This window comes from Mus musculus, chromosome X, assembly GCF_000001635.26.
Source record: "Mus musculus strain C57BL/6J chromosome X, GRCm38.p6 C57BL/6J".
In the NCBI taxonomy this organism is placed as follows: Eukaryota; Metazoa; Chordata; class Mammalia; order Rodentia; family Muridae; genus Mus; species Mus musculus.
The window spans coordinates 73,436,897-73,459,382 of NC_000086.7; the positions used below are offsets into that span (position 1 = coordinate 73,436,897).

Sequence of the window (22,486 nt, forward strand, 5' to 3'; positions counted from 1 at the left end):
GCCACTGTGGGAATCCCAGAGAGCAGTTTCCTGGATAGCCAGCCGGGCCCTGGTGAAAATTCTCCAGTGGGTGCTAGCACCCTAGAAAACAAAGGAAGAGATAGGTTCCCAAGGACATGCCACAAGAAGCCTCTGTGGAACCCTGAAATGAGATAGGGGGTGAAAGGCACATGAGCAGGGAGAAGGGTCATATCAGGGTGCAGGGGAGACCTCCAGAACTGGATAGGTCAAAATAACTAGGCAGTATCAGAAAGGAATAGAAGCAGCAGAGAGAGGAATGGCCAAGAACCACTGTGGTAGTAGAAGGCCGGCCACCAAGCTAACCTAGAATAGTAAGGATGAGGACAGGAAGGGAGGTTGAGCATCCCAGGCCAAAGAAGAGTACGATATGCACAAACAGTAGTCCGAAGGCAACGTCTTAAGCTTGAGTTTCTTTTATTTCTTCCCTCTCCTACCCATCTCTGCCTTCCTTTTCTGCCTCCCTCTTCCTCCTTCCCTTCAAACTGCAAGCACCAGGCAAGTGGAAATCCATGCAGGCTGTGATCAGGATTGGAACTGGCCCTCCTGAAAGCTCCAGGGAGGGCTTTATAGCCCTGCATCATCTTGTGCCTCTGTGAAATCTGTCAGTAAGGATCTTGTACTTCTGTGTTACTTCATCAATTCTGGCAGCTGTATAGAGAAAGAAACGAACGGCCAAGTGAGTAAAGAGGTAGAAGTTGGCAGTCCATACAAGACCCATTCCTTCCTGCCTTCCTACCAGAGCCCCTATCCTCCATATCCTGCTCAGGCTCTCACTAGGCATGACCAGGTGGTAGTAAGGACAACTCACACCTGGTCCTCAAGGGGTTTGGAAGCTGTGGGGGGGGGCAACTTCTTCCATAATCCAGAAACATTGATTAGGGAGTTGCAAGCAAGGCCTCTTGGCTGGTCGTACTAGGCCAGCAGCTTGGAGTCTCTGACTGGGTCACACTGACCATAATGCATGTCAAGGTTCAGGCCAGGCTAGGTCCCTGCCACCTCAAAGTCCAAGAGTTGTTTCAATTGTGCGTTGTTTTAATCTGATACCAGTATGTGCACACAGTAACAAAGCCAGCAACCCAGAACTATTCTATGGCTTTTAGAGCAGTGGTTCTCAACCTTCCTAACACTGAAACCCTTTACTACAGTTCCTCATGTTGTGGTGATCACCAACCATAACATTATTTTCATCGCTACTTCACAACTGTAATTTTGCTACTGCTATGATTTGTAATGTAAATATGACCCCCAAAGGGGTCACAACCCAGAGTTTGAGAATCACTGCTTTGGGGGTCATAACCTGTACACGCACCCACCTCCGGGGCTCTGACCAGACAATTACGAGGTACCCAGTTAACTAAATTTCTACCCAATTTAAGTTCTTCCTTTGTTTGCTTTTAACATGTATCTCTGTTTTAAGGATTTATTTATTTTTATTTTATGTATATGAACATTTTGACCACATACATGTATGTACATTATGTGCATGCTCAGTGCCTGAGGAGACCAGAAAAGGACGCTGAGAATCAAACCCAGGTGTTCTGGAAGAGCAGCCAGTGTTCTTAACTGCTCAAATAAATCCTGCCTGCAGAATAATGAAATCCCATCCTGAATAGCACCCTAAGGATCCTTCCCCCCTTGCTGTTAATGTTTCCAGTGGTATCCTAGTTAAAGGCTTCAACTGTGGCAAACTGTGTCCCTCTGAAGATGACAGTTTGCTGGGCTCTGCTCTGTCCTTCTTCTGTGGCATCTGCCTTTATCAATCCCTGAGTGTTGCTAGAATCTAGACCCTGGGCCTCACCCTATCCTGAGCTATCAGCCCAATGGTTCACACTTTCCCACCTGGAAGAAGGCCTGCTTTGCCCTAACATGTGGACTTTAGTAGTTCTCAGTCCCCAGGGCTGTTCCTGAGACCACATACTGGCTTTTTATCTTGAAGTTTGGTCTCGTACCCTGGTCCTGCTACAGCAGGGTGAGTTGTAGACTAATTCCTTTAGGTTGCACCTGCTCTGGACTTGAAATAAGGAGCTCCCCTGTTGCATTTCTGTTTCTGTGGATCCAGCTTCTGTGTTCTGTACTTTGTGCTTACTCTCTCATCTCACATCTGCTCCTAGAGGCTCACTACCTCCTATGTCACTGTCTTCTGATCTTTCCTCTCAGCTGGGCTTTCACAGTTACCCAAGCACATTTGCCTGTCATGTTGCTTGGAAGTTTTCCAAAAACAATTTCCTGTGTATCCAGGTCTTCTCTTCACCATACTGGTTCTCTGTACCCTGCCCTACCCTGGAATTGGGGTGTGGAGCCTGGGCAAAAGATACTCCCCCCATGCTGTTCAGAGGTTTGCACCCTTTCCTGTGAAGGGGTCTTAAAGAAGAGGTACATGGAAAGCAGTAATGATTGACAGGTTGATTTGGCTTCAGAAAGAAGCTGAAAGGTCAGCCCTTATCATATGGCCCCTCAAGGCTTTACATCACAAACTTGTTTGTTTATTCATTGCCATTGTTTTCTCCACAGGCCATTGATGAATTCTGTTCTTTTCTGGGGCAGCTGCTAGGCCTTGAGACCACAGTGGTTATTAGTTGGTTTGATCTACTATCAGAGCATCTGCCCCCAATTCTTTCTGGGGGTATTCTGTCACTTAGCTATTCTGTAGGTCTGAGAATTTCTTCCTGTTTGCTATCTCCCTTCCACACCTATTAATCTCTCCCTTGTCATTTGTGCCCTCTATTCTCAGCTCTGGCAGGGCCACTTTGTCTCCTAAATATATAGGTGTTGTTACAGTAGTATCCATTCGCACAATGCCATAAGCCAGGAGACACACGACCTTTACAAGAGCCTCTTACTTGATACTCTGGGACATATCACCAACAGAGCTCAGTCACAGCATCTGGATCAGTAAGACAGAAAATGATATAGAAACAGACTTCCCCCAGATAAGGGGAAGTTTGTTTCTCATAGAGGCCAAAGCCCATAATGGGTCAGATAAAAAATGGGCAGTGAAAGGCTCAAGTAGCTTTGGAGTGGATTTGGACACTGGTCCTTTTCTCTGGGCATGTCTAGTGTTCAAGAATTTGTCTCAAAGCAAATCAGAAATCCACACTGACAAGAGCTGGGTCAGGAGCCCAGCCCTGCTCTACTCACCATTTCAACAACACTGAGGATATTGGGAACCAAAGGGTGGGATAGGAGTGCCCAGCTCATACTGCCAAGCTTACTACCAGTGCTAATATGCCCTAGTCACCAGAGAGTGAGCACACTGTTAGGGCTATTAATGATTATTATTGTAGAAATTATAGCATAGATTATGAATAATTTATTAATATAATTATATGGACGGCAACGAGAGCCAGTGACAGTGGTGATTAAGGTAAATGCTATAAATTTTAAGATGAAGGATCCTCTTGTGGCTCATTAAGCAAAAAGAGATTCCCAAGTATCTGGTATATATGTGGCAGGTATATACCAGGGCAGAACACAGAAAGAAAGCCATCAGCCAGAGAGAATCCCAATCAAGACCTGGTTGTACAGGCCTATAGTCCCAGGTATGTAATCTTAGCTACTGGAGAAGATGAGGGAGGACTATCGCAAGTTCAAGGCCAGCCTGGGCAACTTAGTGAGACCCTGTCTCAAAATAGAAATTAAACAAAAGAAAGAAAGAGAGAGGGAGGAAATAAAGAAAGAGAGAAAAAGGGAGAAAGAGAGAGAGAAGAAAGAAAGAGAGAGAGAGAGAGAGAGAGAGAGAGAGAGAGAAAGAGAGAGAGAGAGAGAGAGAGAGAGAGAGAGAGAGAGAGAGAGAAAGAGAGAAAGAGAGAAAGGGAAAGAAGACAAAAGAAAAGAAAAGAAAAAAGAAAAGAGGAAGAGAAAGGAAGGAAGGGAAAGGGGAGAAAGAGGGTTGGGAATATGTTCAATAGCAAAATACACAGGGGGAAAAGTCCCCAAAGGAGACAGCATAAAGGCTGTGATCTAAGATCACTACTCAGAGGAAAACCCAGTGAAAACAATTATAGTCAAGTGCTTTACTTGGTGTTTACTGAAACAGTCAAGGAAAATAGTACACTGATTCAAAAAACTTAGAAGGAAAGACTGGGGAATAAAGGCTGAGGAGTAAGGTTGCAGCACTTTGTAAATTCCCAAAAGAAGGCTCTAAGTCCTCCTCCTGGCTAAACCTGACACTCTGAGCCAACAAGAAGTAGAAGAAAAGCTGCCAACTGCTTAGCAGTTGATGAACAACAAAAATCTACAAAGTCCAGAGACCTCCAAAATGGGAAAACTTACAGGTGTTAAACTTATAGGAGTTCAGAGAAAGACACATAACTGATCTAGCAAAAGTCAGAAGCTATCAGAAAAAAGGGAAGTGAAGAGACCTGTTACATATAAGAGCCTTCAATAAGAACACAAATTTGTTTCATACCAGAAGCTCTGAAGGTCAAATGACAGTAGGATGATATATTCAAAGTATGGAAGGAGAATAACAGATGGCCCTGAAAAGATTTCTGGGCAGTGGGTGGTGGTTAAAATAGAAATACAACTAGGCAAAGTGTTGTGGAGTGCTAATTCACAAATGGGAAATGTGTATCACACCTCCAACCCCCTAGGCTCGGGAAACATCAAGAAGGAAGAGGTAGAAAGACTGTAAGAGCCAGAGGTTAGAGAGGACTTAAGCAAAACAGTGTCTTCTGGACATGACAGAGATGCTGCACTCATGACTCACAGTGGCTGTGATTGCTTATACAAGATCAAGTTTCCCAACATTCTAGCATGAAGCTGGCTCAGCTCACAAGCCCACACCCTAGTGGAGCTCTTGACAGCTGATGGATGCTGGGGTAAGGAGAGTCAGTTTTCTTTAAGAACGTGCCCCCTTCATGAGGGTTTGTGCCCAGTCTTTTTGCATCTTGTTATGCCATGTTGATATTCCTGGGAGGCCCGCTCTTTTCTGAAGGTAAATGGAGGTGGAGTGGATCCGAGGGAAAGAGGAGATAGGGAGGACTAGAAGGAGTGGGACAGGGAAGCCTATAATCAGAATATATTGTATGAAAGAAGAATTAAAAAAAGAAAAACAAGAATGTGCCCCCTGATAAGTCAATTATGTTCCCTCCAATGAATGGCCCCACACTCCAAAAGCACATATAAGGACAGCACAAATCAGCTTTGGTGAGAGGTTTTGGTTTTAGGATTTGTTTTTGTTTCGTTTTGTTTTTTGAGAACATCAAGTTAGGAGATGAATTTGGAAGACATTAGGGGGAAGAGTGAAGACTGAATATGATCAAAATACATGTATCATATTCTCAAAGAATTAATTAAAATCTTACATTGAATTTTTTAATGAAGGAAAAAGTAAGGAAGGTATTTTAAGATCAACAAAAACTGAGGAAATTTGTCACTGGTAGACCTTCCCTACAAAGCATGAATGAACGCTAGTGATTATCAGCCTACATCAATAAAGAACTTGAAAGCCAGATCTGCTGATTCACATCTCTAATTCTAGCATTTGGGAGGCAGAGGCAGGCAGATCGCTCAACATTTGTGGCCAACCCATTTGACATAGTGTTTGTAATTTTCTTCTATCTAATTTTGAGTGCAACTGCATGAAGCAGTTATTATAAATTTATGTTGATGATCATATAATACATGAAATTGCAATGTAAGTTTTAAAAAATACCAAAGTGAAAAGGCAAAGAAGTTCTATGAAAGTACAACTTCTGTGTACTATTGAAATAAACTTAGCACCAAAGTACTTTAGGTTGTTAGCTATAATTCTAAAGGCAAGTGGTAAGAAAATAAATTTTTAAGAAAAAGTTTATGACCCAGCAATTCTACTTTAGAACAGAGAGATTCAAAAAACATGTTCACACAAAAATTCCAGCAGCATTATTCATATCAGCTAAAATGAAGGAATAGCCTGTATGTCTCCTAATAGATGAATAAAACAAAAATATTTATTCATCAGTCATATCAGCCATACAAAAGATGGATGAACCTCGAAACTATGTGCTCCATGAAAAAGGATAAGCAAAAGGTCATATACTATTCAATTCCATTACAAGAAAAATATCTAGAATAGGCAAAGCTATAGGAGAAAGACAGTAGACCAGTGTTTGTCAAGAGCTGGGGTGTAGGGAAAATGAAAAAGAGATTGCTAATGGTACAGACCTTTTTTTTTCTTTTTCATCCTCCTTTCTTTCTTTTTTCCTTTCTTTCTTTCTTTTTCTTTCTGAGACAAGGTCTCACTATGTATCACTGGCTGTCCTGGAACTCACTCCCAGAGATCCACCTGCTTCTGTCTCCCACATGCTGGAATTAAAGGCATGTACCACCACACCTGCCTTCTGGTATAGAACTTCTTTGGGGGAATAATAAAATGTTCTAGGATCTGGAGAGATGGCTCAGAGGTTAAGAGCACTTGTTGCTCTTCCAGAGGACCTGAGATTGAGTCCCAGCACCCACATGGCAGCTCACAGCTGTCTGTAACTCCAGTTCCAGAGGATCCAATGGCCTCAGTGGGTACTGGATCCAAATTGTGCATAGACATACATGCAGGCAAAAAAAAAAAACAAAAAACAAAAACAACACTCGTATATATAAAATAAAAATAAATACATATTTAAAAATATTCTGGACTTAGCTATGATGACTGGCAATTATATGAAAACCCTTCCAAAAAAACTGGATTGTTCACTGTTAGAAAGGGTAAGTTCTATGTTATGTGAATTGTATCTCAGTAAAGCTGTTATTAAAATAGGGCTTAGGTGTATCTCACTTGTACAGCATATATGAAGCCCAGATTTAATCTCCAGTGAAGGGATAGAGGAGGAAAAACAACTTTTATCTTATGTGTTTATTTTGCCATTTTTTTCTGACCTCTAAGACATAAAAAGAGAGAGGGAGGGAGGGAGGGAGAGAGAGAGAGAGAGAGAGAGAGAGAGAGAGAGAGAGAGAAACAGACTAGAATAGAGAACTCAGAGACCTGATGACTAACAGAGGTGATGGGTTTACAGACCAATGGGGGAAAGAATGGGTTTCCATTAAGTGCTACTGGGACAGATGTGTATCCATATAGAATAGAATGAAACTGAACTCCCATCTCCTACTACACAAAAATCAACTCTGGAAAGATTACTAACCTAACCACAGAAGGAAATGCTAGAAAGCCTTGGGAGATAACGTGTCAGAGTAGGAATGCTATAACAAATACAAAAGATTCTATCCATAAAGAAATTATGGTTACACTTGACTACACGTAAATTATACAACCAACGACCACACACACAAGCTATGAAAAGATAATGCACATTTTGGGAAAAGATGCACATGCTACAATTAGCATCCCAGGGCTTCTGTGTACTGTATTATAAAACAAGCTAAAAATCAATGAGAAAACAAGCCTTTACAAGCAAGATTTTGACAGGTACTTCATAGAAAGGAACGCTTAAATGATCAATAAATGTATGCAAATATGCAACTCTGTAAGTACTCACTGAGATACAGAATAAACATGCTGCAACATGCCAGGTCATGGCTAGAGCTGATGAGGACATGCAGCTATGATACATCACACTGGTGCCAGGCAGTGTGTCAGGATGGAGTAGTTTTCCTCCCAGGAAGACATCCTGGAGAAACTGGCACAAGTCTACACAGGGAGATATGTTCTAATATGCTCAGAGCAGTGGTATCTATAAGACTCTCAAATTGACTGAGTGTGGAAGCTGACACTGTCATCTCAACACTGAGGAAGTTGAGACAGGAGAATTTCTATGAGTCTGTGGCTAGTCTAGGCTAGACAGTGGGTTCTAGGTAAGTGTAAACTACAGTGTCTTATCAGGCCTTATCTCAAAATCAAACAAACAAAAGAACCCTCAATTGTAACAAACAATCCCTAAATTCCAGAATGAGTGGTATGAAGAATATTTATAGCATTAATAGCATAGTGTGACACAGGGTGTGCTGGCTAGTTTTATGTCAACTTGACACAAACTAGTCACTGAGGAAAAAGTTGGAACCTAAACTGAGAAAACATCCCACCAGACTGATTGATAATTGATATGGGAGGATCCAGCTCACTGTGGGTGGTGCCACTCCTGGGCTGGTAATCCTAGATGCTGTTAAGAAAGCACACTGACTAAATCAGTAAGTATCACACCTCCATGGCCTCTGCATCAGTTCCTGCTTCCATCTTACTGTCTTGAGTTACTGCCCTGACTTTCCTCAGAGATGAACTGTGGTATGAAACTATAAGAAAAAAATAAACCCTTTCCACCCTAACTCATGGTGTTTTATCACAGGAATTGAAACTAAGATGTAGCACTATACATCAGGATCAACAAACCAGGGTCAACTGCCTATTTTCATAGTTGAAATTTTACTGAAACATAGCCACACCCATTAATGGAGGTATTGCAGGCCTTTCATCCCAGTACTCAGAAGGCTGAAACAAGAGAATAACCATGAATTCCAGGCAAACCTGGGCTATATAGAGAGAGACCTCACCTAAAAAACAAACAGTACAAAAACAAACTTAGAGAGGGGAAGGTAGAATGAAAATCAAATTGATACAATTTTGCTTCTATCTAGTAACAATAATATAAAAAGAAAGGAAATGATAATAGGGAAAAGAGTAGCAAGAAACTGATGAAAATTCTCACACCCAGGACCTATGGTTGCCAGAGTGTAGTTCATTTCTTTTAGTTTTACATCTACACATTTCTGAGTTATACCACTTTTTTGCCAAGAATGCTGGAAGCATTTTTTTCCCAAGGGAAAGAAAACAAACATTAAAAGAAAAAACTAAGTAGCATGTTTCCTGAGAGCTGGCCCAGCACAAAAAAGAAGAGGCTCTGTGATGGAATAGGCCTGCATTAAGTAGGAAAGGATACCTGCCCCTCAGCCACAGGCACTTACCTAGGCTTATCCCAGAGTTGTTGCTGCTCCAACAGTTTGGCTCTCCTTCCTGCTTCCTTGCTGCTTTCATAGCTTCGGCAGAGGTGTCTGCAATCTCCATGACTGCTCTCAACAACTGTCAAGACCGAGAGGGCACACAGGCCTTAGTGAGGCTAGTCTGACATATAGATGGCATCTGTTGCTTACATCGAAGCCCCTAATGACAGACAGCCAACAGAAAGAGGCAGAACTCTCATCTAGAGAGTTGCCCTTTAATCCTATGTCTCCTTTTCCCTCATTCAGTGGGGACTCTACACTATCATGTTATTCTGGCAGCCCTCAGTTCTTAGTGACCTGCTAGCATGACATGCATTGTGCCACCTGAGCAAAGCAGATGACAAGTGGGAAAAGAGATATCCTACCAAAAAGTGCCTTTGTGATAAGAGCTTCCCTCTACTGGCTGAGTCTCATGAGAGACTGGGAAGGCTTGGGTTTTCTTGTTATAACCTAAGATCAACATCATGGCACTATGAACCAAAGCCAGAGTTACACACATTGTAGCTACAGTGATGAGAATTAGTTCAGCTGCTAAGCCTGGCCTCTAAGAACCTGAAATACAGAAGAGCCAAGTGAGCTACATTTACTCAATGGCTTAGCCACAAACCCAACTGTCTACCATCTTATTTGTCTATCTGGCCTAGTGCTCAGTCAGATAAAATATAGCTTGGCATGTTTGGGCATATGAAAACAGTGAACTAACACAGCATAGATGCTAGGACCAGGACACCATACTAAGTCAAGCAGAATCCAATGCAAGCAATATATAAGGTTCCCTAGGAATAAGAGAAGTAAGAACGGAAACTGCCTGGGGCGGGGCGGGGGGGAATCTCTTGGAGAAAATGTTCATATCAGCTTTCATCACCTCCCAAGGCACCAGAAATGTTTGTCCTCATCTGACAAAGGTCCTATAGCCAGAGTTCTACCATGTGACTGGTTGAGGAACCCAGGCTAAGCCCTCTCAAGCTCTTCTCCAGCCTGTACATTTGATATCAGGGGTTGCTAAGGTACTGAGCCCAGGCCTGGTGGACACGTGCTCTTGAGGTGCTAGGCAGCACAGAGTTGGGGGAGGAGTGTCTTACTTGGCCACAGGAAGCCAGAGTCTGATAGACAGCTTGGATGATGGGGCCACTTGGGTGCAGGCTGGGTACTGGGCGCTGACAGCACTCGCGTAGCTCATCATCATAGACTTGCAGGAAGGCCAAGATGAGCTGGTAGAAGTCAGAGATGACCAGACGAAGTTTCTGGTCTATGGTGCTGGTGTCAGTCCCTGCTTTATGCTGTGCAAAGCACTGCAAAATGAAGGGTGACAGTCACTTGAGGCTGCCCAGCCAGCCTAGGATGTCACCAACCCACATAACATAGCACAAGTTGACATAACACTGCACAAATTAACAGGAAGAAAGTCTCCATAAAGAAAGAGATGGGGGGGGGGCCTGGAGAGATGGCTCAGCGGTTAAGAGCACTGTCTGCTCTTCCAAAGGTCCTGAGTTCAAATCCCAGCAACCACATGGTAGTTCACAACCATCCGTGATGAGATCTGATACCCTTTTCTGGGGTATCTATATACATATAATAAATAAATAAATCTTAAAAAAAAAAAAAGAGAGATGGGAAGCCGGGCCTCCAGCACTCAGGAGGCAGAGGCAGGCGGATTTCTGAGTTTGAGGCCAGCCTGGTCTACAAAGTGAGTTCCAGGACAGCCAGGGCTATACAGAGAAACCCTGTCTTGAAAAACTGAAAGAAAGGAAGAAAGGAAGGAAGAAAGAAAGACAGAGAGAGAGAGAGAGAGAGAGAGAGATGGGGAGGGTGTGAATGGGGCCTCAGCCATGAGGCTAATGTTTGCACAGACCACAGTCACCATAGCTAAATATCTAGCCCTGCCAACAGATGCCAGTAGGGCTGAATTTGAGAAGATTTCAGGCCTAGTGCATGGCTGCCATCTGAAGTATATTCTTTCCTTTTATGCTCAGACCCTTAACACCTACCTCCACACTCCCATTTCATCTCACTGAAGCCTCACAGCATGCCAAGCTGAGGGAACACCACCTTCCCTAGAACTCAGCAGAGCCTATTCCCCAAGTCCCACAAGCCCCAGAGTTGGTACCCTTCACCTGGTCTCGGAGTGTCTGAAGCTTAGTAGCACTCTCCTGCAGCTGCCTGGCCAGATCTGCCACCTTTTCTCCCTCTGACTGGGCAGAGGGGTCAGCCCTGCAGGAGGAACAGGGAGGGACACTGTCAGCTCTCTGCTACTGCTGCTATAGGCAGTAGGCCACTATGAGCTCCATCTTACAGAAGAGAAGCAAGATGGGGTGGGACTAGGACTAGAGTCCCCCAGACACCTACTTTGGCAGGTCATCAGATTGCTTGTTTAGAGAGGACTGCATGTCCAGAGGCCATGGGTCACTCTCAGGTTTCAAAATTGCCCTCAGGTTGGGGCTGGAGAAGAGTTCCCCAAGCAACGCCTCATTCTTCTCTGTGGTGTCTTCAAGGTGTTCCTTCAGGCTGCAAAATCAGAACAGGCCCTGAACACAGTGTTACCAACAGGAGCACTGGCCCAGCAGTCCCAAGGACGAGGAACTCTACTGCCTACATCCCTCCCAGTCGCTGCTTGCTTTGGCTTGATGCCCCCTTGCTTGCAGACATCCTAATTCCCCTCCTATCTGCCTAGGTTATAGGCACCTAGGCCCCCAAAGCCTATAGTGCAGGAATCTCAGGCCATGACCCAGCATCCTAGAAATATAACTACCCTTTGCTGAGCCGCTTCCTGGCCTCTGAGCAGCTAGCCTAACCCCCAAGATGGTGACTAGGGTGAGCTGTCTCAATTTATCAGTCCTGTAATGCCTGGATCCACACATGGCTACTGTCACCAGAGGGGGACACATTCCCTCACCACCCTACCATCTCCATAGCTAAGACTAAGACCAGCTGTTAGGGTACCTGCCTGTGACACTGACACCTTTACCTAGAACTACTGGAGCATCCAGTGGCCAGGCTCTGCATCATATCCAGTATCTTGTCCATGAACTGTAGTTGCTTCTGGGGACACTCACGGCCCTGGCAGGAAAAGCCACACACATTTGCCACTAGACCCAGCAAGGCCTAGCCTGTTCCAGGTGCCCGATCCTATGCTGCCCTTGCTGTGGCCAGTGGCAAGGGGGCTGGCCAGACAGTTCCTCTTCCCTGTCCCTGACCCCTGCTGGTAGCCTCTTGAACTCAGCAATAGCATCCTCAGACTTCTGCCACATTCCAGGCTGCAATGATACCTGGAAGACCACTGCCAATGCAAAATGCAAACTGTTGTCGAAACATATTACAGTGTGATTTTGTCACAGAGCCCGAGGGGAAGGCTTATTCAGTGGGTGGGTGGCATGCAGCAGGGCCTACTAAAGCAGAATAGAACTCACAGTAATCTGATGGTGGCCTAATCCTCAGGGACACCCCCAAGTAAAGATCCGGTATCCTCAGTCAATCCCTCCTGGCCAAGAATGCAGAGGCCAACAGGCACAGCATGAGGCCTGCGGTGGCCTGTTCTCCAGCAGGGGCCTAGGCTTTCCACCACGAAGGCCACAGGATTCTGTGCAGCAACTCATGCAGGGCTGACCCTGTCTCCTGCCTGCCCATCTGCCCAGGTGATGCAGGGAGTTGCCCAGTGAAGAGTCCAAGGCTTGCCTTCTTCTAGAAAGTTGATCCCCAGGAGCAGATACTATCTTAGAGGCCATAACCGCACCACAAATTCCTGTGTGAATAAGGCACCAAGCAAGACCTAGCCCTTACCACCCAGGCCTGGCACACACTCTTCTGAGGAAGAGAAATCAAAGAGTCACTCAATCACCACTCCCAGCACCTTCAAGAAAAACAAGCGCTGAAAGCTGGTGCTGGATGCAGATGCTGAAGAAAAAGGGCCAAGTTGCCCCTGGTGAGGAGTAGACAGTTCCAAAGAGACCCAAATGCTACTTACATGACTGAGTTAGCAAGACCCACTCCAAAGCCCTCACCTCATGTCCTTAACCTGACTCTGACTTCTGGGATGCTTTTGCTCTTTCTTGTTGACTCAATTTCCCCATTTGCCTAAGAAACACACCTGCAGAGCAGTCTGTGGTAGAAGGTCAATACACTGTTTAAACTGGAACCAGCCCAGATCAAAACACAAGAATGGTTCCACAAAGTCACTTATGACCCTTCTGGATTACCAGGATCCAGGCTGTACAAGACCATGTACATGTACAAGTGTACATGCTGGCCTCCAGCAGGCTGCTCTGTGGCCACCTTACTGAAGCCCATCACTATACCATACCCTATCTGTCTCCTCTCTACTCTCCAGCAAAGGGCAAGACTAATAATCACACTCTGGAAAGGTCTAGAGATATGATAAGGTATAAGTCTTTGTGAACTCATTCTCCAGATATTTCTAGAGAGTGACTGTTGAGTGTCGTCCCTGCCTATACCTTACTACATCAACAAATCCAGTGGGTCCGGCTGAATCTAGCCACTACTCCAATTTCCCCACTACCACTGCCATTCGAGATATCTCCTTACATGCCTCGACACTGCTGTAACCTGCCAACAGGTCTCTCACAGTCCACTCCACACATTAGCCACAGCCATCACTGTCAGACTAAATAGAAATCCATGTCCCTCAGCTCCAAGCTCCCAATATACCCCCCTGTATGTGCTAAAGCCTCCTCTAGCCTACAAAGGCCATCAATCACATCTACCCACTCTGCTCTATTCATTTTCCTTGTTTCCAGTCTACTCTGCCCTAACCAGTCTGCTGACAGGTTTCTGAACGCATCAAGCACAGTACAAGGTCTCTTGTACTTGCTGTTCTCCTAGATGTTCTTTGTTGTTGGTTTTTTTTTTCACTTGGCTATAGTGTTTTTTGTTTGTTTAACTTTAATTCACTGTGTTAAATTCTGTTAACTTAAATTAAATGTTAAAAATTTTAAATGTATAGTGCAGTGATTGTTAGAATAGTCAGGGAGCCAGGAGGTCATTATCATAGTCAATTTTTAAAAATTTATTTATGTTATGTGTCTGTTTTCCTATATGGATATCAGTGTACCACATGAGTGAAGTACCCAAGGAGGCCAAAAAAAAGCCACTCTATCCCTTGGAACTGGAGTTATAAGTGGTTGTGAGCCACCATATAGGTGCTAGGAATCTGACCCACTCCTCTGGAAGAGTAGCAAGTTCTCTTAACCACTGAATCATCTTTCAAGTCTCCTAGCCACATTTTAGAAACATCTCTAACACCCCCAAAACAAACTCTAAACCCACTGACAGTCATACAGTCATTTCTTATTTACCTCTGCCTGAGCCCCTAGCAATCACTATACTCCTATCTTTCTTTATGGACTCACCTCTTCAGAACAGTCCACACACAAGGAATCTTACAATATGTGACAATTTATTATGACCTTATACTACATTTTAATATCTGCTTTTCACTTAGCATAACATCCTCAAACATCATCTATGTTGTCACATGTGGCAGCAACGTCTTCTTTCTTGAAAATTACCTCATCAGTTAATGGGTATCTATGAACATTCACAATGAATTCTGTACATCTGTATTAACTGTCTTCCACAGTAGCCGTATTATTTGTGTCCCTACTGGAATATATGAGGGTTCCTACGTCTCCCCATCCTTGTCATCCTGTGCTATTTTTCCTTCTAACTCTAGATATCATGGCATGAGTGGAACACGCCTATGCAGTTTAAATTTTCATTGGTCTTTTGATCAGTGATAAAAAGTGTCTTTCCAGGAACCTCTTGATAGTTTTTCCTTTCTGCCTTATAGTTACTTAATCCGTCGTGCAAGTGGGCTGTAGCTGGAGGATAGAAAAGGACAGCTCTGGGAAAGTGAAAAGCTTAGAGAATGGCAGAGAGGCTGGGCAGTGGTGGCGCACGCCTTTGATCCCAGCACTTGGGAGGCAGAGGCAGGCAGATTTCTGAGTTTGAGGCCAGCCTGGTCTACAAAGTGAGTTCCAGGACAGCCAGGGCTACACAGAGAAACCCTGTCTCGAAAAACCAAACCAGAGGAGGGGGGAGGAGAGAAAGAGAGAGAGAGAGAGAAAAAGAGAGAGAGAGGAGGAGAGGAGAGGAGAGGAGAGGAGAGGAGAGGAGAGGAGAGGAGAGGAGAGGAGAGGAGAGGAGAGGAGAGGAGAGGAGAGGAGAGGGAGAATGGCAGAGAGGAAAGAGATGAAGAAAATAACTCCAAAAATCAGTTTTGGAAGTCTGGACCAGCCCTGACTGTGCGTGCATATGACTGATTACTAAGCCAGGTGTGAAGCCAGGCTCAACCACTGGGTGGCGCATGCAGGATAGATGGGAAGAAGATGAGCTGACAGTGGAAGCTCAGGAGAGAGAGGAGGGGTGGTCCTGGCTGCATAAACTAAAGCAAACCTAGAGCTTGCTGGAATATATGGATCTTAACTTTCCATGAAATTTAACAAAATCCAAGTAACAGTCAACATGAGCAGGACAAAACCACAATCATCCAACATATGAAAAACCACAAAGACCTCAACTTGCACAAGAAAAGATGCTCATTAGATGCCAATACAGGGATTATAGAAAGGCAAATGAACTGACAGCTTCAAGTAATCATTAGAAAAGCGCTTGAAAGAGCAATTCTGAACAAGAAACAGAAAGCACAAAGTATCAGCAAAGAACCATGTAACAACTTCCAACCAGAAAACAAGAGAAGCATAGCCCATTGGATACACACTTGGGAGATAAAGTTATCCTAATCTATGTTGGCTTACTAAGGTAACAAACATTCCTACAGTGAGGGAGGCTGACATGGGGCCAGTGGCAGGAAGGAGATGGGAATTCTTTGTTCTTGCTGCTGACAAGCTCTGTGAACCAGCTCTGCTTAAAAGCAAACCCTATCTAGAGAGAGACTAAACAGCATAATGAAATACAACCCCACCAAAAATGGTTCATTCATTAGCTGTCCCAATTGTTTGTCTCCCTGAAAGATTTCTTGCAATGCTTAACCTGGGGATGCCTAGAGAAGCAGTCTTGCCAGCCACATGGGCTCTGGAGCTCCCATTCTCTCACCAGTCCAGGACAGAAAAAACAAAAACAAAAACAAAAAACCCAACATGTGCATCCTCTGCAGAGACAGAAGAGGTTCCTTTCTTACCATTAGAAGATCCTGGTCATCTGGTGCACAAAACATCAGCTCATGGCCTAGCTTCAACATCTCTGTTAGAACACAAAAACCTTATCACTGTAGACCCACCCAAACAGAGGAGGATACAAGACATCCCAGCACTTAGAACATATAGGATACTGAGGCTTTTTTCCCCATAGCAGGGGTGGGGGCACAAAAGACCAGATGAGCCAAATGTCTCTCATGCCCATTCTCCTGTCATGCCATCTTGAAGGTGAGTGAGTCTAGGCTATATTTTACAGATATGGAGTCTGAAGCCCCCTCGAGGAATAGGGAATACCTCGCCATATCTTCTGCAGTATCTAGCACATTTTTACATGGCCATCTAGTATATAAACAAAGGTTAGAGAGCTTTGGACCAGCATCAGTGTTAGAGCAGTACCTTCACCCCATCTCAGGCCAGGCTATGCCTCAGCAGGAGCAGAGCAGTACAAACCTATATAGGACATGCTGGAAAAGACCCACTGGAAGTAGTGTCAGACCATCTGTGTAACAATTCTGGGGCCCTGGGAATACTCTTCAGATGCCAATACGCCTCCAAGCCAGCCTGCTTCAATCACAGCACTTAAACCCTCTGATCCTTCTGATCTCCTCTCAACAAATCAAGTAGAGCACACCTTTTAACCTATTCATTCCCCAATATCTTGCCTCAGTTACTGTAAGAGCTGCTGCCTGGGTGTTCATATTTTCACTACAGTATCCATCCCCAGGGAGCCTGATGAACCTAATGGAGGGCAAAGCCTTCTTTGGAAGAAAAGCCAATAACCCTCTATGACCTATAAGGACCTATCCCTATCCCCCCCACTGATTTCCGATACCTCATTATCCTCTCTACCCAGCCATCTTTGTTCCTTACTCTTCCTCAAAGCTGCCAAGCATAGCCCACTTGAGTCCTTGTACATTGGCTGTTCCCTTGCAGAGCTCAGTTCTACCCTTCTTGCCATCTTCTGTCAATAAAATCACCTTTATTCCAACCCTCTGTATCACCTTTCCCTTAACTGGTAGCTTGCAGCCTTCCTTCTTCATCATCTCTGCTTCCCATCATCTAACATATAAGTTCCATGAGGGTGGCACGGTTCACTGCTGTACCCTAGCACATCAAACACTGCCTCACATGTCAATGAAACTAATGATTTCCTGTCCTCGTGTCTCCTACTTCCACTCAAATAAATACTCAACACATTCTGAGGAGGTGAACAAGGGAAAGGCCTTCATCTTCAAAGAGAAAAGTGAGGCTGGGTCCAGTGAAGTCTCCAAACTGTGGATGAACGAGGACAGTTCAGGGCCTAAGTCTAGCTCACTCACACTGCAGTGGTCAGAATATACACAGGATTTTGAGAAACTTAGCATTTTTAAATTTTATCAATGTTTGGCCATACTATAAGGAAGCCACTTATACAGATATCATTTTTTGCTCATCTTTATGTAACATTCACACCAGGTTAAGGTTCTACCAAAACAAAACAAAAAAAACTAAGCATCAAAATAACATAGTGACAAGGTAAGCCACATTAAAGAGCAATCATGGGGCTCCTAGGAATGCCATATAAACCTAATATGTACACTGAGAGATCTCTGATGACACCACAAAAAAACAATGCTTTCTACCTCTCAGTGTTATGGTAGAACAATGCACTATTTGGTCCCAAATGTACTATTTGGGACTATATCCCAGAAGGCTGTGATTCTAGAAGACTCTAATAATAGCCACAGAGTATACACCATACAAAAGAAAACATTAGTTAATGGAAATGTCACAACTCACTGAGACACTGTGACCAAGCTCAGAACTGCCCAGAATTTACCAGCAAATGCCACATTCCTATAAAGAGACCTACCCTGTATCTTCAAATCCAATGCATTCCCTTTCAGTGAGATGAACTTGTCTTGCAAGGAGGGGCAGACCCTGTGGGAAAATAGCAAAGTCAGTCATGTGCCTAATTCCTTACCACCCTCCATACCTACTCTCTAAACAGAGAATTACTTGTACAATTGCTAAATGCCAGTGAAAGGCCACTTTAAAATAATTTATTTGATATCATGTGACTCTTACCATCAATTACTATGAGAAAATACTTAAGAAAAAATTTCCCTCAGAAATGGAAATACTCCAAGTTCTCTCTCTCTCTCTCTCTCTCTCTCTCTCTCTCTCTCTCACACACACACACACACACACACACACACACACACACACACACACACAAGTGCACAAGAAAGGAAAAGTCTGGGCATTTGCAGGGGAGTTTGACACCTAACTAATTGGCCTGAGTATGCACCTGCTGGAACGCTGGCTTCCCAGTTAGCCCTGGCATACCTAAATCATCACTTCAACTCACTCCTCAGCCTGGACAGCCCTGATTATAAGGATTTCCAAGGAACTCTGCAGCCTCTTTGGCCAAGGTTCCCTAACCTTTTAGAAGACTCTATCCTCCTGGAATGAAAACTGGCTGGGGCCAGAAACTGGCTTTCCCTTGGGTACTTCCTGAGCCTAGCACATTTCTAGGCAGTGATCAACACACAAAAACAGAGGTCAGTAAGTATATAATGAAGGAGCAATGGTTGCCTCTACCATTGCTACACTCTTTTCAGAAAAGGTCATTTTACACTTTTTTCTTTGTTTGGCTTTGGATAGGGTCTCACTATGTAGCCCTGGCTGTCCTGGAACTCCCTATGTAGACCAAGCTAGACTGGAAATCACAGAAATCCACCTGCCTCTGCCTCTTTCATGCTTGGATTAAAGGTGTGAGCCGTGGACACTTTTAATTATACACTTTTCAAAAAGTACAATTCAATACACAGTTTAAAGGAAAGATGTTGCAGGACATTTGATCACACTTTGAATCCTAAGATTATGTTATTTATTGGAAAAAAAACTGTTTCTAGTTGTGGTGTAGCTCAGACTTAGCACACACTTTTAATCCCTCTGACTAGAATACAGACATGCACTTAGCACACACCTTTAATCCCAAACAATGAAGACAAAATTAGTTTGTAGAAGGAAGCAGCCATGTTTGAAAGTGAGGGCTAATTGAGTGGCAGACAAAGTGATGAATCAGAAAGACTGACAGAATAGGATCTGCCCGACTCTCACAAGGAAAGGAAAGGGAAGCTACTTAAGAAAGGGCTCCTTGACAGGCAGTGGTGGTGCACGCCTTTAATCCCAGCACTTGGGAGGCAGAGGCAGGCGGATTGAGAAACCCTGTCTTGAAAAACCAAAAAAGAAAAAGAAGAAAAAGAAGAAGAAGAAGAAGAAGAAGAAGAAGAGGAGGAGGAGGAGGAGGAGGAGGAGGAGGAGGAGGAGGAGGAGGAGGAGGAGGAAGAGGAGGAGGAGGAGGAGGAGGAGGAAGCGGAAGAAGAAGAAGAAGAAGAAGAAGAAGAAGAAGAAGAAGAAGAAGTAGTAGTAGTAGTAGTAGTAGTAGTAGTAGTAGTAGTAGTAGTAGTAGTAGTAGTAGAAGAAGAAGAAGAAAAGACGAGACGAGACAAGACAGCATGTTCAGAGAGAGGAGGCAGTTTTCCTGGACAGTTGTACAGAGACAGGTTGCAGAGAGCAAGCTAGGCACAGGTGAAGACAGAATGAGCCAGAGAATAAAAAGGAGCCAGACAATTAGAACAGATTGCCAACAGATTGTTAGTTTGAGGCCAAGCAGAACAATTCAGGAGAGGCTGTGAGGAAGAAGCCAGGCTGAATCGGTCAGATTAGAGAGGAGTTTGATCCAGAACAGCTGAGTGGATCCAGCCAGCTACAGCTCAGTAAGAACAAGAAAGGGTGAGCTCATTCAGCAGTCAGTCTCAGAGGCTGAAACCAGGCTAGGCCTAGATAAGATTGCACGGAGGCTGTGAACTTTCTGTAGGGATGACCTTAACACAGAAGCCTTGAATCCTAAGCATACAGAGGGTCCTGTGTTTTCTAATGCTGGTCTCTGAAAGCCTTGAGTCTTAGACCCACTCTTCCCTTAAAGGAATCTGAGGGAGGTAAATCTCAAGACCCCCATTGTTATGGTCTGATCTTCATACTAATAAAACTCAATGGGTGGAATAATAAGAAAAAAAGATTGTATGGAGGCTAGAAGCTTCCAGTACTAGGCCTAGGTTAGCAGACGGAGGAAGTAAGCCCATGAGATGACAATTACATCAGGTAAATAATAGTTACTTTTACAGAGAGATGAACCCATATATAGGCTCCCAGTCTTATTTTTAAAGAAGGTTTATTGCTACACCACCCATTCATTCCTGTACATGCTGCCTGCCTATGCTGCTGTTGTGCTACCCTGGCAAGACTGAGTTGGAACAGTAGCTGTCCCTTCATATAAAATGCCTTGCTGAGCTCTATTTTAAGACACTAGAAGGCCCCTATAGTAAAAGAAGCTCTGATGACTTGGCTGTGCAGCCCTGGCCTTCAGGGTTAAGCACACAGATAAGCTCAACAATGAGGCTCTCGAGTAAGCATCTGGCCTTGAGAGCTCCTAGCTGGACAGAACTGGTTCCACAGAAAACTGCAAGGAAAAACTCCAACAACTTCCATTCCACTGAAAAGGCCTAGGCTGTCCTAGAAGCACTGCCCTCAGGATGGACTAAGAAAAACCTCTGTTCTTTGCAAGTTGGGGTAGAAAAGAAGGGAAACAATCTAGAAGGCCCGTTTCTGTCACTGGGTTTCTGGGCAACGTCCCTCTCTGATCATCAGGTGCTGTCCAAGCTGACAGTAATCAGAGCTCAGTGACAAGAACCACATCATATAGCCTCAACACAATCAAAAGCCCAGGAGGCCTGGTGCAGAAAGGGCTTTCATTAAAGTCCATCTTGTACTGCCAGGGCCACCTCCCCACCATCTTGGTCATGGCTCAGTTAGCTTTCCTGGAGCTGGCTTGGTTATGGGACCCTCTAAAATGACACATTCCCATCTCCCCCAGAAGACACTTCATGGAAAGGAAAGAACAAAGAGCATTACCGTATACACATCCATTCCAGTATGTCCAACCGGTACTTTGAGGGCCTACACAGCAGCTCCATAATTGTCTTTGGTTCTGTAATATACAGGCCGTCGAGGAAGGGGCAGTTTACACCCTAAACAAGGAAAAGGCAAGTCAGAGGAAGCCGGTTACTGTGGGGTGGCTAAGCATTTCTATCAGTTTGTGCCCCTTCCTGGCCTTGTCAAAAGTTCAAGTCCCTCATCTTCACCCTACATTTGCTCCTGTGACTTGCTGCCCCACCACTTTTAAGTGTGTTCCCTCTGGGTTTCACGGCCATAAAACTAGGAACATGCCTGAGAATGGGTTAAGAAGACTACGATTAAATCTGAGGGGCAGTGGAGGGAGACTGAAAGTGATCACTGAGTCAGTAGCAAGGGGAGATGGGAGGGAGGTTAGCAAGGGGTTCAATGGGCCTGGGATAGCTCCCTAACTTTACACGGTCATGCTCCTCACTGCTGCATGTACCTTAAACCCACCTGGAGGTCACTGTCTCTGACCCAACAAAACGGCAAGGTGTTCAGCCCATCTGTCCCCTCAAACCCAACTCCACCCACTTCCAGCTCTTTGAGATTGGGGCCCGCGTTCTCCATTTTTCATGGGCTCCAAGTCCCCAGCCTCAATCTTGCAATGGTCTGTTGGAACAGCACGAGCAGAGGTCCGAGGACTCCAAAGACCTAAGACAGATGGTCCGCAAGTCGCCCCCCCCCCCAAAGCTTTGCCAGGGCCTGCCACTGTGGACCCCTGTGGTGCGGTCAATGTCCACAGGAAGCTCCAAATGGCACTGGGACGGGGCCCCACCTGGTCCCCTATCAAGGAGCGGTTCCCCTGGCTCACAGTACCTTCAGCTTCTCGAACACCTCTACAGCTGCCTTGACCACGCAGTCATCACCCACATCTTTGTAGTAGCTGTCATCAGACCCGGCACCGGCACCCTCCTCCGCCATGTTTCGCGCTCTGAACTACAACTGGTTCACGCCCCCCAAGCTTACAGGCCGCCGCCACACTGCTAAAAGCTCACCAGTTTCTTAGGTCTCTCCGCCCACCAACCCGCGCGGCAGGAGCGAAGCCAACCATCGGGACGGGCGTCACAAAGGCCCACCCTCTTTTCCAACAAGCCTTCCCATTGGGCTGCCGCTCTGTCACTGCCTGCGCGCACCTCAGGGAGCAGGGTGCAGAGAAGAGGGTTGGGCGAGGATAGGACAGAGGCGGGCTAAAGGCGGGGCTGGAGGGGAGAGGCAGAGAGGAGGAGGCGGGCCGAGTAGGACTTAACCAAAAGCTGAGTAGCTCCTTTTAGAGGCAGAAGTGAGGGACTCAAAGAGGTCGGGCTCATCCAGGAGGAGGCGCTCCTACCTTGTTCAGGTTCTCTTTGGCAGTAGATGGATCCTGA

At 45.0% G+C, this 22,486-nt stretch overlaps 1 protein-coding gene across 2 annotated transcripts; it reads right to left on the reverse strand.

Annotated features, from left to right (window-relative positions):
• Positions 1 to 418: 418 nt before the first annotated feature.
• Positions 419 to 22,133, reverse strand: Haus7 (HAUS augmin-like complex, subunit 7). 2 transcript variants are annotated; one of them, NM_028633.3, is made up of 10 exons: positions 21,939 to 22,133; positions 21,078 to 21,193; positions 17,971 to 18,038; positions 16,103 to 16,164; positions 11,915 to 12,006; positions 11,296 to 11,454; positions 11,064 to 11,160; positions 10,032 to 10,241; positions 8,914 to 9,028; positions 419 to 669 (listed from the first exon to the last, which is right to left on the reverse strand). In NM_028633.3, the coding sequence occupies exons 1-10, from the start codon at positions 22,041 to 22,043 to the stop codon at positions 599 to 601; spliced, it is 1,095 nt and encodes a 364-aa protein (NP_082909.1). In that variant the 5' UTR covers positions 22,044 to 22,133; the 3' UTR covers positions 419 to 598. The 2 variants fall into 2 exon arrangements, with proteins under 2 accessions (NP_082909.1, NP_996987.1); NM_207104.1 differs by lacking the exons at positions 11,064 to 11,160; positions 11,296 to 11,454; positions 11,915 to 12,006.
• Between the last annotated feature and the right edge of the window lie 353 nt (positions 22,134 to 22,486).